Here is a 15,510-nt window from a genome sequence, read left to right as displayed (position 1 = left end):
AGCTGTGGCAAACATGCAGTTTAAAAAGTAACTTGCCTGCTAAACCAGGTTTCAATCCTGGCTGCTTGTTCTTCTCATATGTTTTCAACATGAAAGAAGGAATTCCAGACACAGTTTTTCCCTGGTCAGAGCGCAAATTTCCTCCACTCAGGGCTGAATGGTACACTCCACGGGGCATTTGACTCATCTCCTGCCTCACTAGTGCTGTTAGGAACGTCTCAAGGGCTGTTTTAAAGGATAATTCATGGGTTAAGTCATTTTTTTGTTTAAGGTTAATCAATACATTACATTAACATCTACAGTATCTAAAAATGTCAGTTCATTACAAAAGCAGCAGAAGTCGATTTAAAATATATTCTATAATTCTATAAAGCAACACATCCTTTCTTATGGACTTGCTATGCTGCATGTTGCACTTTTAGTAAATGACATCACTCACAGCCTCAGGGTCTAAAACAAGTCCTGTTTGTCCAGTGATCTGCTTTAGAGAAACTCTAACCCATTTCTTTGATAAATCATGGTAACATGGTAAAATTACATAACAGTATGTATAGAAGATCACACCTTGGGTTTTATGCTATGTAAAATATTAGCAAGCCTTTTCGAGACACCATATCTGTCCTAATTTATTTCAACAGATAGTTTAAAAATGATGCAGCTGGCTTGTTTTTTAACCCAAAACAAATGTATCCTTTATATAATCCTTTGAGAGATGAAAAGAAAGAGCTAAACAGGTAGTAGGTAAATTTATGAGTAAATAGTTTGCAATTTGAGGTTAAAATGAAACAGCTTTCCCAATTTTACTTTCATATTATGACATATTTCAGAGTGAAACAGAATACTCCACACACACAAACACACAAACACACAAACACAAAGATTTTATCCATCATTAACCGTTTGAATCGCAAAAAGTGGGTGTTCCACACCATAATGGAGCCAGACCTGAATTTTGCAAAGAGATCAACTCTCCTCCTGAAACACTGCTGGCAATTCATTTTGATGAAAGGTTATGATGAATGTTTTTTTTTTTCCCCCTTTGGAATTATATGAATCATGCACAATAAGACCAGAAAAGTGTACTTAGAATGTAAGGATCATTATTATTTCATGTTGACTTTAACTTATATAAATTAAATAATAGAAAAATCTAACACCCAACAAATACAATCTAGGCCTATTCCTTGTTTTAGTGGTTTTAAATAAAAGTTTATGTTTAAATTAAGTTTAAGTTCCAATACTCTCTCTTTTGAGGGTTTCATTCTGATGTAAGAAGTTATACGAATTATGTTCATTACTTTAATGTTGACTTTATTGTTTGATCGTTTATGGCCAAAAATGTGACCATCTAATTTAAAACGGAATATTTTTTTTTAATAATCACAAATTTGTTAAAACATTGCTAACAACATTTGTTGTTGTTAATGGGGAAAATGATGCTTATCTAATGAACAGCTGTAATTGTTGTCAGAGGGAAAGTTCAATTGCTGTCAAATGTAAGGATTCTTGGATTTACACATTTGGCATCAATGGCTGATGCTCAATGGATGTGAGATGGGTTTGGGAACAAAAGGAAAACAAACGTCTTGCATGGGAACATTTATGATGTGACAATCATTGCATTGACATAATGAGTGATGACGCCGACTTCCCTATATATGCACAAAAACGTTCTAATAAGGTACACACAGACAAAGACAGACATACAAGTCGACACAGACACACACATGCTCACGTGAAACAGTCAAGACTTGGTATTAAAAAAAAAAAAAACATTTACAATATGGGTTATTGAGTCTCATGTGAAAGAAAGGCTTACAAAACTAATTTGGCTGCCAACCCAGCTGACAAGCAATCTGTAATGCAGAACGTTATAAATATGAACAAACAAATTTTCTGAAATAAGACCATACAAAATATGAATGGTGGGTCACAATATGTAGCATCCAGAAAACAATTTGAAAACACTTGACACTCAGATGCAATGCCTGAAAAATGAGTCTCGACTCATTTGGAAAACCAAAAGTCCAATGAGTACTGAGCAAGTCATGGCAAAATTAGATACATTAGCTACATGTTATAAGTATATAAATTATGTCATAACTGTATCCAGCTGAACACCGCACTACAGAATAATGGTACAACGTTTCAAAAACTTCTAAACTAACTTCAGTGTTTATAGATAACATTTTTAATCCAATATTTAATGACAAAAGGTATATGACCTAAGAACAAGTTTTATTTTCTTGACTTCGAATGAGTAGGAGTTAAACCTATTCATCAGAATTAGTAGAGTTTCTTATTTCTGGATTTCTATTTAATGGCAAAACCATGCTAAGCATTATCTCTGCATGACATCAATGTTCAGAACAGTGGTTGGAAAGTCTGTATGTCATTTTAATGTTCCAGAAAGCTTCAAGCTGAGTCAAATGAGTGTTTTATTTAGCAAGAACAATTGTGTTCTTGTGGCCTCACTATAAACGTTTTTTTTTTTTTTTTTAACCAAGACCAACAGTGCTTCATCAGCACCATTGTGGTCACAAGACTTAGCTCTTTGGTTAAAATGAAAGCCTAGTGGTTTAAACCATTATTCAAATAGAACTTTCATTGTGTGAAAGTATTTAAAGGGATAGTTCACCCATAAATGAAAATTCTCACATGATTTACCCTCCTGGCATCCCAGATGTGAATGACTGTCTTTCTTCTGCAGAACACAAATTAAGATTTTTTAAAAGAATATTTCAGCTCTGTAGGTCCTCACAATGGAAATGAATGGGTGCCAAAATTGTGACGCTCCAGAATCCACATAAAGGAAGCATAAAAGTAATCCATGTGACTCCAGTGTTTTAATTCATATCTTCAGAAACAATATGATAGATGTGGGTGAGAAACAGATCAATATTTAAGGAATTTTTTTATAATAAATTCTACTCCCTGCCCAATAGGGGGCGATATGCATTAAGACTGTGAATCACCAAAAACAGAAGAAGAATGGGAAAGTGAAACTGAAGTGGAGATTGACTGAGCAGGGAGGAGAATTTATAATAAAAAAAAAGGACTTAAATATTTATCCATTTCTCACCCACAGCTGTCATATCGCTTCAGAAGACATGGATTTAACCACTGGAGTCTTATGGATTACTTTTATGTAACCCTTATGTGGATTTTGGAGCTTCAAAATTTTGGCACCCGTTTACTTGCATTGTATGGACCAACAGAGCTGAAATATTATTTTAAAAATCTTAATTTGTGTTCAGCAGATGAAAGAAAGTCATAAACACCTGGAATGGCATGAGGGTGAGTACACGATGAGAGAATTTTCCTTTTTGGGTTAACTATTCCTTTAAGGTTGCTTGAACATTAACAGCCAGCCAGCTGCTGCAATCTTATAAGCATACCTGCTAAAACCGGTCTTGCCGTGAGTCGAACTAGCTTCACATATGATGCCCCTGGCACTGAAATATCTTCATCTTTCTCCTCATTCTCATTTTCTTCCCCTTCGTCCTCACTGTCCGGCTGCTTTGGAACAGGTCTGGCCTGTAAGCAACATCATTATCATCATTATTATGATACATGAAACAAACATAAAAAAGAGTGTGAAGACATTCTGCAAAGGTTCTCACCTGCTCTGGTAGGTGTAAAATAGTGTGGGAAGGTTCAGGGAATTCGGAGAGGGCTTTGAAACCATGGCTTGCAACCTCTGGGTCCTGACACCACCATTGAAGAAAAGAAAAGCTTTAAATATTACTGTTCACTCATGCCGTTAAAAAATACAATTTCATTATTTACTATTTCAAAATGTCAGTACTTACCTGACTAAGAGCATAGCCCCATAAAACATTGACTGCCTCATTTCTGAACTTCTGCATCATAAAAGACATAAAACATGAGGTCATTCATCTTTTATAGTCCTATAAAATGTGAAAAAATGTATCATGAAATCTAAATTAATTACTTTTTTGTAATGCATGTTCCTAGTCTTACTGTAAACAACAGAAAAAAAAATAGTACTTGTAATCTTTCAACAAATTATTGCAACTTGGTTTTCCTGAGATCACTTAGGACACAGGCAATTGGAAAATGGTTTAAAAAAATAAATAAATTCTTTTTTTTTTTTTTTAACTCACATTCAGGTGTGGCTCCATTCTGGTATGGAAGTCCTGCCCTACATTTTCTCATTGAATATGTTTTTTGTTGTTGTTTTTTTTATTATTTAGAAATACATAACATTACAGAGGTGAAATAGGTTGCGAACAGGGTTTCACGTTGACTTTATCTATGAATTCATACACTTCTACAAAATGTCACAATACATCTAGCAATCCAGCAGAGCTCACAGAAACTGAGGATGGTTGTCTCATACCTCATATTCTTCTGTTTTGACATTCAAAGCAGGTATCAATGCCAGCAGTTCAGCGGTGACATTTAGAACCAGGGGTCTGGTATCACAGCACAACTTAGGAGAGAGAGCTTTCCATGTAGACCTGATATCAACTACCTATACAGAAAAGAGACAAGAACGTTTCATTACAAATCATTATCATTTCAGCCTCTTCACAATATAAGATGTTATATTTACAATAATACAGAGGTCAGCACTGAACAGAAAGATCCAAATCTGCAGATGTTGAATAAGAAATAACAGGAAATAAATGTTAAATCTTGGCCTCAGTTGGCACACCCACAAACCGTCTAATTCATATTGCACACAAAAATTGCTTCCTAAAATTCATAAGATCCAGTTTGATTGACTGGCTTTACACGATTTCCGAAAACAGGCACACAGGTGCATATCATTCCACCGAGAAACAAAGTCTTGTTTACAAGGTTACATGCTACTTTAATTTCAGAGGAAAAGCTAATCACTGAATATGCCAAAGCGCAAAGGTTCATGACATAGTGTCTTTAAAAGAAATAGTTCAGTTCAGTCATTAAACTCTTCCTGGTGCAGCTGATAGGTCTTTTGAACATGTAATTTGCCAATCAACAAGGGAGTCCCTTTGTCTAACATTTCAATTGCAGGTAAACCGGTTTCACTGCAGCACACTACAACAGTTTTCTCACTGAAACCCTCCTCCTCCCCAGCACCACAGGTCTAGATCTGCTTCAAGAGGCTTGTATGCATGTCTACTTGTGCAGCGTCAGCATGTCATACATGCTCAATGCATCATGTCTTATGTTTAATTGTGCAGCAACAGCATCAGCATTTCTTATATGCTTGACACAGCCTGTGTGTGTATGTTTTTAGCATTAATGTCTTCGTACATCCTCTGCAGCAGCAGCGATTCTTGTTAGTGATTCTAATCGAAGCAATTCTAGTCAGACAAGACCAAACCTACTAACTTGTGATATCTGTTATAATACCTTAAATTTATTTCAAGAATTGTCATGACTGAAATAGAGTTTTGCTTGAGGATTTTCATATCAAGTAAACATGATATTTGCCTGCAGAACTGTTTTGCTTTGTTTTCAGAGCTACATTACTTATTACTTCCGGACCAACCGAAATTCTAACTACACATATTTTCCAGAAATAGTTACCATTCATGAAGACTACTGCCATTATTTGAATGCGCTGCCACTTTGTTGCATGCAGGTCAATCATTGCGGTATCACTGATTACAACGTCAAATAATAAATGAACTGTGGTTAGTCGGTTTTGTGGCCAGTTAAGTGGCCAGTTCTTGGCCAGAATAAGCTGCAAAGTAGACTGGACCAGACTTCATGCTGATGGTCAAAATTCTGTCTCTGTGAGACCACTTAATGATGGGACCATTAGGATACATAAAGACAGAGCACTCTGACCTCAGCTCTACAGAGCTCCAGTAAGCCTTGCAGTGCCAGAGCAACAGGGGTGGCTTGATCCTTCCTGGAGAACTGTGTCAGTGTGTCAGTGATGGCGGCCAGCATGTCTCCTCCATGCTGGTACGGCCTGGAACAAAATGTAAACCATTAGGGAATGAAGAGGAATAAATGAATGTGACCACACAAGTGCAGCAATGTTAAGGGTATTCTGGAAATTAAACTTTTGAAGGTGAAAATTCACTGAGGTCTTTAGCCCAGTCTTTCAGTACAAAACAGTAGTGGACTTGTGTCCTATTTGAAATAAGTAGCACATCAAATCTAAAACGAATTTCAACTAAATGAATGACAAAGGCAGATTTAACAGCAATAGAAAAAGTGTGGGTGAAACAGACCTCTCCCTGCAGATGTCCCTGACACAGGCCGCCCTAGCCAAAATCTGCTCCCACTGAGTCTCTTTTCCAATGACCACAGAGGATCTTTCAAGCTGTGACATCAGTCTCTGCAGGTCTGGATATACACGGTCCTGTACAAAATGACAAAAGCCTCAGATATGTCCTAGGATATGGCTTAAAGTTTTAAGGTTAAAATATGATACATAATTGGCATTATAGTAGGGATGGGTATCAGCACTGATTTCCCGATTCAGTTAGATTCTGATTCAAAAAGACTGATTTGATTCAATTTGGTATTAATTCAGTTTGGGATATTTTAGTTACAGTGTCAATTTTGCTTCAATATGATATTTGCTTAAATATCACTCATACAAAGCACATCATTATATTCTGTAAAAGGGCTTAATACAAACTGAGGTAACCAATACACTGCATTACATTTTTACAACTGGCTTCAGGGGGGCAGCTCTTGCCACTGTTTAATCATTTGTTCAAAATGTAATAAAAAATATAAAACAGTTTTGTAGCAAGAAACAAGTAGAAACTCTGCACAAAGCTACTTTAAATAATTGAACGGTAAAAATCTTCACACATCCACTGAAAAAAAAAAAAAAGGATATATTTATATAGTATAGAAAGAAAACAGCAATCTTGGGATTTTGGGAATCAATAACATATCAGATCAAATAATTAATTAAGTTATTTTCACCCAGCACTAAATTATAGCTACTATTGCTATTTTATCTACTTCTATTTAATAAAAGGCTATATCATATATCCTCAAAAAGACATTATTACCTATGTTGAAACCCTTTTTGTGATAGAACTACAAGTATATATTTACTAGGTGAATAACAGAATAAAATAAATTATCATTAAAAAAAATTCAATACATATACAGATAAATGCACAAATATCACTTAAGTCTTTATGGTTTGTGCTGGTCTAGTGGTATGACTCTTGCAGTGGTATGTAAATGTACTGAACTGGAGCTAGAACTGATGGGGTCAGATCACCATTCCGGATCATTCAGGCTCAATTTACCTCTTGACTATAATGTAGCATAGCCTGTAAAATAGCTGCAATACACTATAACACTGATTAAACAGCTGATTAATTTTCAACATAAAATAATTTTGAAAGATAATTAACAAACTTTTCGAATCTACGCATGTTCTTAAAGATCTAACAAAACATGACGAGAATGAATGGTCAGTGAGAACAACACCTGTTTTTGCCATAAAAGAGCTAAAAGCCGCAGAGCCACAGGCCTCAGTCTGGGTGAACTGCCCAAAGTCTGAAGTACATGAAGAACCTGAGGAATACAGAACTGAGAGGACAGAAATCCATCAGGACAAAGGCAGAGGACACATCCACCTAATGCTGAAACATTTATGAAAATGACTGCATATATGCACGTGCAATTTCAGAGAAATTAAGTAAAGCATTTGCTTTTATGCTTTTAATGCTTTGGCTGTGACCTATAGGCCAGCAGCTGTGCATTTAAAAGGGACTACAATGTACACCATTATAAAGACAACATAACTGGACCACAAATTGTCACCTATATTCTAAGGTTGAATGCAATAAGACGGCATGTCTAACCATTAAAATAAAAATAAAATACATCAGCAAAAACACAACAGCCGCATCTCTCGCATGCACCCATATTTTATGCTTAATGGCAGTGTATGCTCATTATGCAACCTAAAGAACACATTTTTGTTGATCTGGCATTTCACCAGCAAGCAAAATGTTAGAAAAGTACACACTAGGCATACAAGATTTATGAATAATATCTAATGTGAGCAGCAACAATAAATAACTATGGCACAGACAATGGCCAGGTTAATGGCTGGAGTTGCATATATTGCAGGTGAGCTGTTGCCATGGCAACAGTAGCAGCAAAATATCCCAAATCTATTTGGATGGACAACAGAATATTCATATTTCTGGATTCTATGTCAGCCACTGAGCTGTTATACACATGGAATGGTGCTGTTTTCTTAATGTACCTATTAACAGCTTTACTTTTTTATTGAAATTTAATAACTGAGTAATAATTTGCAAATCAATATAGAAATACCTTTTTATTGTATGCATTTTTTAACCCTCCTTTTGTCTTAGGGTAATTTTTGACATGGGACAGATATAAATACTGCAAAGTATTTTTATATATAATTGAGAAAAACAAATAGTTGCTTCCATTGTCTTAACGGGCCAATTTTGACAGGTAAGGGAAGAACCAGTTGTGACCTTTCATCTAGTAACTTTCTGGATGTAAAAAAAGCTTTAAATAGTTTTTTGTCCATCTTCGATTATAATTTGACCTAACAATATTTCACATTTTCTAAAACGTAGCCCCTAGTAGCCATATCATGTTCTCTACTTTTCCCACCTGCATCACTGGGTACTGCAACTATCCACAAATTACAGACTTTCCTCTCAAAAGGGGTTTGTGCACACATGCACGAGTCCAAACACTCAAACACACGCAGAGAGGTTTTTTTTAATTATGTGTATATTAGTTTCGTAAATTGTGTTGTGTAAATCTGATGTTTATTGTAAATTGGTATATGTCTCATCACTGTCATGACTGCTATGTTGCTTGGAACTGCACCCAAGACACTGTTGCTCTTGTGTATATGGTTGAGTGACAATAAAGTGATTTGATTGATTTGATTTTTTTTCTTCAGCCTGATCGCAAGCAATTACCTTGACCATGGCAACATTTTTGCAAACCAAAAGAATGTGCTTTATTACACGTTTTGCCGCAGCTTCCCAGTGAAATGTCCAGTAGGGGGTGCCAAAAGCGAGTCAAATTATGTTGTAATCAAAGTAGGTATTTATGGTGAATTTTAAATCAAGGTTTTGAGTAAAACGTAACCTGGAACCTAACCTTAAAGCACATAAGAGGTGAACAAAACAGACATCCTTATCCTTAACCAACAGCTAAACATAACCGATAGTGATTTAAAAGCAAATGCAACAACAAATTAAGCAACCAAATAATTTTGTGTCGCTTCTATGACACTTTCATCAGCTTGCATGCTTGACTGGGCAGTTGTCATCGATTTCAATGTTCTGTATCATTTGTCTGTAACCACATGCATGGGTATAATGAAACGATGCATGGAAAACCATGTCAGAAATGGTCAGCATTCTGAGTGAGTTTCACCGAGCAATTGAAAGATCGTTCATTGAGTTGATATAATGCATTGAGTATTGCTGCAGTTTATGACACATTCCCATCCAGAATGCTAATTTTTAGCAGCAAGTAAACTGATTTCTTATTAAACTGGATGATGTACCAGAAATATTGTTAGTGAGTTTAATTTGCAAATCAATAGATTGTTCATCTTGTTCATGATATGATGCATTGAACACTCTACCCTGCAGAATGTTCAGTATTAGAGGCAAAACAAATGATTCCTTCTCAAAAGAGAATGGTATCTTTGTTTTACTAGCAATATACAGTATATCATCTGTGATCAGATTTTCTAAAGCTATGGCCAGTTGTGCAACCAACCAATAATGTTAGAGCGACAGCAGCAGTAATGCCCACTAGCGACACAGAGTACAGAGACTAGCAACATCTAGCAACAAAATCTCTGACAATGTGTACGGGGCTTAGAGTAAAAGTGTTTCGATATCATAACATAGCAGTTAACAAAATGACTCTTACCTTGTGTGTTCCCAGTCTTGGCACAGTGTAGAGAACAGAGTGAGACAAAGCTGAATCGGACACTCTGCCCAGTTTAAACATAAGGACAGGAAGTAGACCTGGCACCTAGAGGTTATGGGGGGTGGGGGGTTGGGGGGGTGTAGCAGAACAAAAAAAGAGAAAGACTTAGCCATTAACTCATCAGGGCCTAATCAATAAGATCCTACATAAAAACATATAAATACACTAACTGGCTCCAATTTACTAAGATCTTAAATAACGGGTGCTAATTTGCTTGTGCAATCTATGAAATTGCATGTGTGCGTCATGGGCATTTTGAGGGTGATTTACTAAGAAAATGTGCAAATATGTTGGACACGCCCTCCAAAAGGAGGCTTTTGCATGTGGTACTTGCACTAAATGCAATAACAGTACAGCTCTCACTAAATAGCATTTTATTTTTATTCAATATGGCATTTATATGCTTATTTTTAGGATTGTTTGATATCATCATAAACTCCCTGCTATTTAACAAGTGTAAGAGTAGTTGATGAGAATGCACATGACACTCTTCACTTGAAATATTCATAATTCACAAAGAAAATACAATATTATGTACACATTAAGCCATCACACCACTGATATATACTTAAATGAAATCTGAATTTTAAACCGCTATTATCTTGACCATGGCAAAGTTAGCTGCACACGAGAGAGACACAGGATGCTGCACAGTACAGAACTTACGCTCCCTGCTCGTTTCACGGGATCAAGATGGAACCTGTTTGGCGTACAGGTGCGTATCGGCCTGCTTCGAGTACTGGAAAGAACCACCAACCTATCAGTTTGCTTCATGAGACATTAATTGATTGACTGGAGTCATGTGGATTACTTTTATGCTGCCTAAATATGACTTTTGGACCGTCAAATAGCCAACAGCCTGATAGCACCCGTTTACTTATAAGTCAACATTTTTCTACAAATCTTAATTTTTGTTCTGCTGAAGAAAGACAGTCATACACATCTGGGATGGCATCAGGGTAAGTGAAGAATGAGAGAATTTTCATTTTTGGGTGAACTAATCCTTTAGATTGGGAAGAGATGTCGAAATAAGATCATGTACAATGGAGGACAAATGCAATAGCAGGACCCATGAATACCACATTTTCAAAACTGTCACTAGGCAAGAAACCTACAGACCCCCCCCCCCCCAAAAGGCTTAAGTCACACTTAGAAATGTATGAAAGAAATTGCATTGGATGGTATCAGAGCATGAAAGAAAGAAAGAAAGAAAGAAAGAAAGAAAAGAAAAAGACTTGTAACAAATTAGCGTCAAATCAGTGCCGTGTTGAAGAAGTGACCATGCACACAGAGCATAGAGAAGAATGGCTACAAAGGTCAGAAAATAAAGAGGCTAAAACAACAGATAATCAACAAAATCACCCATGACTGGCTACCAAAAAATTGGACAGGACCTATAACGTAACGAGACAGGTTCTGTGAGAGCTCATCACAGCGAGGGGCTGATGGAGGAGGGGTACATTCTTATTCTTCTCACCCACCTCATTCAGGCTTCTGTTAAACCGAGCAAGACTGTCATAAGTTATCCATCTCATGCTCGGGTGAGGAACGCCAAAGAGCCCTCTGCTTTGAAGTTCATTCCAAACGTTACCTCAATCCCTTCCAATCGTCTGACTAACAACCTGTCTCTTTCTTTCTCTTTATTTTCTCAAGCTGTTTTCTGCAGCATAAACACTGCTTCTATTATACTAAAACACTGGCCCAAGGCCCTAACTGAAGGAAAACAGAAATGAAAGGTGCGCTTGACTGAGGCAGAGCGGAGGCTATGGCGAGCCAAATGACTGACAAAATAGTGAACTCTGAACCATGTGAAGGACAAGAAACTTCCGTGACTTGAAAACGGAGCACAACTGAGGACTGTGGTACATGCCCAAGAGCTGCATTTACTAATGTATGTGACATCAAACGAAATGCTTTGCAGTGATTGAAGGGGTCTGCTGGTTTATATCAAAAGTCTCTTGCTCCTAGAAAGCGCTGACTGCTCACATTTCTACAATCCATCATGCTGCCAACGCTGTGCATAAATGAGTAACCAAGAAAACTCTGCCCAGACTCATCCAGGACTTTTTTTAAAAGATAGATTTTATACGACAGACTGATGATGACTTCTAAAGGCATCTGTACATAGTTTACTGCCTCTTTTCATGCAAATTTGCCCTGACTCACTTGGAAAAAGTGCTTAAAGAAGAGTGTAAAAAGCCATCCTAGGGACTTAAGGCATCTTTAATTCCTTACTGTTTAGTGCTCCTTAGGGCAGGTATCACAATTACTATTGCTCAAAGTTAGTGTTAGGGATCTGAACAAAACCCTAACCCCAAGAATTAAACTTTGTCACGTAACTCGTCCTGTGCCGTTTGTGCCTTTGGACAACTCAAATTGTGTGGGTTGTTGTGAAGAGGTAAGCTATTACTTCTCTAAATGATCAGACTTACAATTTTCACCTGGTAGATGATAAAAATGTCCGAAAAAATTGTCCATAGGTTAACACTGAAGGAAAGACCCAGGCCATATCTAGGGACCAGAACACAATAGACACTTAAGTTGGGGGTTGGTTCTTTTGTCTTAAATTAGCAAGCCAGCAAGCACACACAACACCATTGCAAAACCATCTAGCAACACTTTAACAACCACCTATAAGCTTTGCACAGGCAAGCACCATTCACATTTGATAAAGTTACTTAAGAGGATGAAAAAACAAATATCTCAAGAAGGGTACATCTAGGAATATAAAGCCTAAATTGTAATTTTCATCAGAATAAGGAAGTAAAATAAACAGATTTGGTGACACTTTACAATAAAGTTCTATTCGATTAACATTAGTAAATGCATTAGGTACTAACAATTAACAAAAGTATGAATCTTGTTTAATGTTAATATTATTTCATAAAAATAAAATTGTTCATTAGTTCAAGTTAGTTCATAATAAAAAAACTAATGTTAATGTACAAAACTTATAATATATATATATATATATATATATATATATATATATATATATATGTATGTATGTAAGTTTGTTTGTGTTAAAATTAAATTTGTATTTATTTTTATTATTATTATTATTATTTATTTTTTGTATAATATAATGTTTATTTGGTAGTTCAAGTAAACCAATGTTAAGAAAAACAATCAAGCAGAAAATAGTACAGGGCACAGCCCTCTGAAACCAGCACAACCTCTGACCCCCAGAGCAAGCCAGTTAACAGCCTTAATGAACGGAGATAAAAGAAAGGGTGGAAAATTGAAAAGTGATTGAGTGTGATGGAAAGAGTGGGAGAGAGGGAAACACGAAAAGTTTGGACAATGATTGAAAAAAAAGAGCAGTTACAGATAGGTCATATTAGAAACAATAAAATAAAGAAAGAGAAGAAGCAAATGTATGAAATAAGAGATTTCATTTGTAATTAGTGGTGCTTACAAAGGCAAGCATCACCATCTCTAATGTTTATACTTAAAGGAATATTCCAGGTTCAATACAAGTTAAGCTCAATTGACAACATTTGCTTAATTTGTATTTAAAATTGTATATATATATATATATATATATATATATATATACATACACACATACATATACACACACACACAGGGTTCGTACACATTTTGACTAGTACATTTCCATGACTTTTTCATGAATTTCCAAAACTATTTTGCTGCATTTTCAAATGTTTCTACTAGGGCTGTCGATTTAACATGTTAATTCTGTGCAATTAATTAGATATAAAAATAAAACATTAAAAACATTTATGTAATTAATCACGTTCCCGGACTGTGATAAGGAATATTTCTACCATTGGACCAACTCAAGCTTGAAGTAAAACCTGTTTTCAGCAGGGGGCAGTAGAACATACCACACTCAGGCTGCTTGATACTTGAAACATCACAAGATAATAATGTGTTCTTGCTTTCAAACACAACTTGAAGCGCAATTCCGGATGCAGGGATCTTAAGATGTGTTTTTCTAAGTTTCAAACCACACTTAACTTGACATGTTGACCGAAAAATGCTGTGTTTATGGCGCGATGCAACCAAAGCACTCTAAAAGCCTTCATCCGACTCACATGTACATTGATGCGTCCTTAGAAAAGCCCTCATAAAAAATATACAGTTGAAGTCAGAAGTTTACATACACTTAGGTTGAAGTCATTCAAACTTATTTTTTAACCACTCCACAGATTTCATATAAGCAAACTATAGTTTTGGCAAATCGTTTAGGACATCTACTTTGTGCATGACAAGTAATTTTTCCAACAATTGTTTACAGACAGATTGTTTCACTTTTAATTGATTATATCTCAATTCCAGTGGGTCAGAAGTTTACATACACTAAGTTAACTGTGCCTTTAAGCAGCTTGGAAAATTCCAGAAAATGATGTCAAGCCTTTAGACAATTAGCTTCTGATAGGAGGTGTACTGAACTGGAGGTGTACCTGTGGATGTATTTTAAGGTTTACCTTCAAACTCAGAGCCTCTTTGCTTGACATCATGGGAAAATCAAAAGAAATCAGCCAAGACCTCAGAAAAAATAATGTGGACCTCCACAAATCTGGTACATCCTTGGGAACAATTTCCAAACACCTGAAGGTACCACATACATCTGTACAAACAATAGTACGCAAGTATAAACACCATGCCATCATACTGCTCAGGAAGGAGACGCATTCTGTCTCCTATAGATGAACGTAGTTTGGTGCGAAAAGTACAAATCAATCCCAGAACAACAGCAAAGGACCTTGTGATGATGCTGGAGGAAACAGGTAGACAAGTATCTATATCTACAGTAAAACGGAGTCCTATATCAACATAACCTGAAGGCTGCTCAGCAAGGAAGAAGCCACTGCTCCAAAACTACCATAAAAAAGCCAGACTACACTTTGCAAGTGCACATGGAGACAAAGAACTTACTTTTTGGAGAAATTTCCTCTGGTCTTATGAAAAAAATATGGCTTTTTGGCCATAATGACCATCGTTATATTTGGAGGAAAAATGGTGAGGCTTGCAAGCCGAAGAACACCATCCCAACCGTGAAGCATGGGGATGGCAGCATCATGTTGTGGGGGTGCTTTGCTGCAGGAGGGACTGGTGCACTTCACAAAATAGATGGCATCATGAGGAAGGAAATTATGTGGATATATTGAAGCAACATCTCAAGACATCAGCCATGAAGTTAAACCTCGGTCGCAAATGGGTCTTTCCAATGGACAATGACCCCAAGCATACCTCCAAAGTCAAGGTATTGGAGTGGCCATCACAAAGCCCTGACATCAATCCGAAAGAATATTTGTGGGCAGAACTGTAAAAGCATGTGTGAGCAAGGAGGCTTACAATCCTGACTCAGTTACACCAGTTCTGTCAGGAGTAATGGGCCAAACCTCCAGCAACTTACTGTGAGAAGCTTGTGGAAGGCTACCCAAAACGTTTGACCCAAGTTAAACAATTTAAAGGCAGTGCTACCAAATACTAACAAAGTGTATGTAAACTTCTGAACCACTGGGAATTTGATGAAAGAAATAAAAGCTTAAATAAATTATTATCTCTACTATTATTCTGATATTTCACATTCTTAAA

At 36.4% G+C, this 15,510-nt stretch overlaps 1 protein-coding gene across 2 annotated transcripts in view; it reads right to left on the bottom strand.

Annotated features, from left to right (window-relative positions):
- LOC127450225 (focadhesin-like) overlaps positions 1–15,510 on the bottom strand; it is a 106,197-nt gene that overhangs the window by 49,794 nt on the left and 40,893 nt on the right. For both annotated transcript variants that reach the window (XM_051714182.1, XM_051714260.1), the window contains 9 exons: positions 9,883–9,987; positions 7,426–7,527; positions 6,198–6,328; positions 5,806–5,932; positions 4,364–4,498; positions 3,813–3,863; positions 3,624–3,707; positions 3,399–3,537; positions 37–225 (listed from right to left, as the gene is read on the bottom strand). In XM_051714182.1, the coding sequence (XP_051570142.1) occupies positions 37–225; positions 3,399–3,537; positions 3,624–3,707; positions 3,813–3,863; positions 4,364–4,498; positions 5,806–5,932; positions 6,198–6,328; positions 7,426–7,527; positions 9,883–9,987 (1,063 nt within the window). The remainder of the gene's footprint in view (positions 1–36; positions 226–3,398; positions 3,538–3,623; positions 3,708–3,812; positions 3,864–4,363; positions 4,499–5,805; positions 5,933–6,197; positions 6,329–7,425; positions 7,528–9,882; positions 9,988–15,510) is intronic.

Source organism: Myxocyprinus asiaticus, chromosome 1 (genome assembly GCF_019703515.2).
Source record: "Myxocyprinus asiaticus isolate MX2 ecotype Aquarium Trade chromosome 1, UBuf_Myxa_2, whole genome shotgun sequence".
In the NCBI taxonomy this organism is placed as follows: domain Eukaryota; kingdom Metazoa; phylum Chordata; class Actinopteri; order Cypriniformes; family Catostomidae; genus Myxocyprinus; species Myxocyprinus asiaticus.
This window is presented reverse-complemented; position numbering and strand designations above follow the sequence as displayed.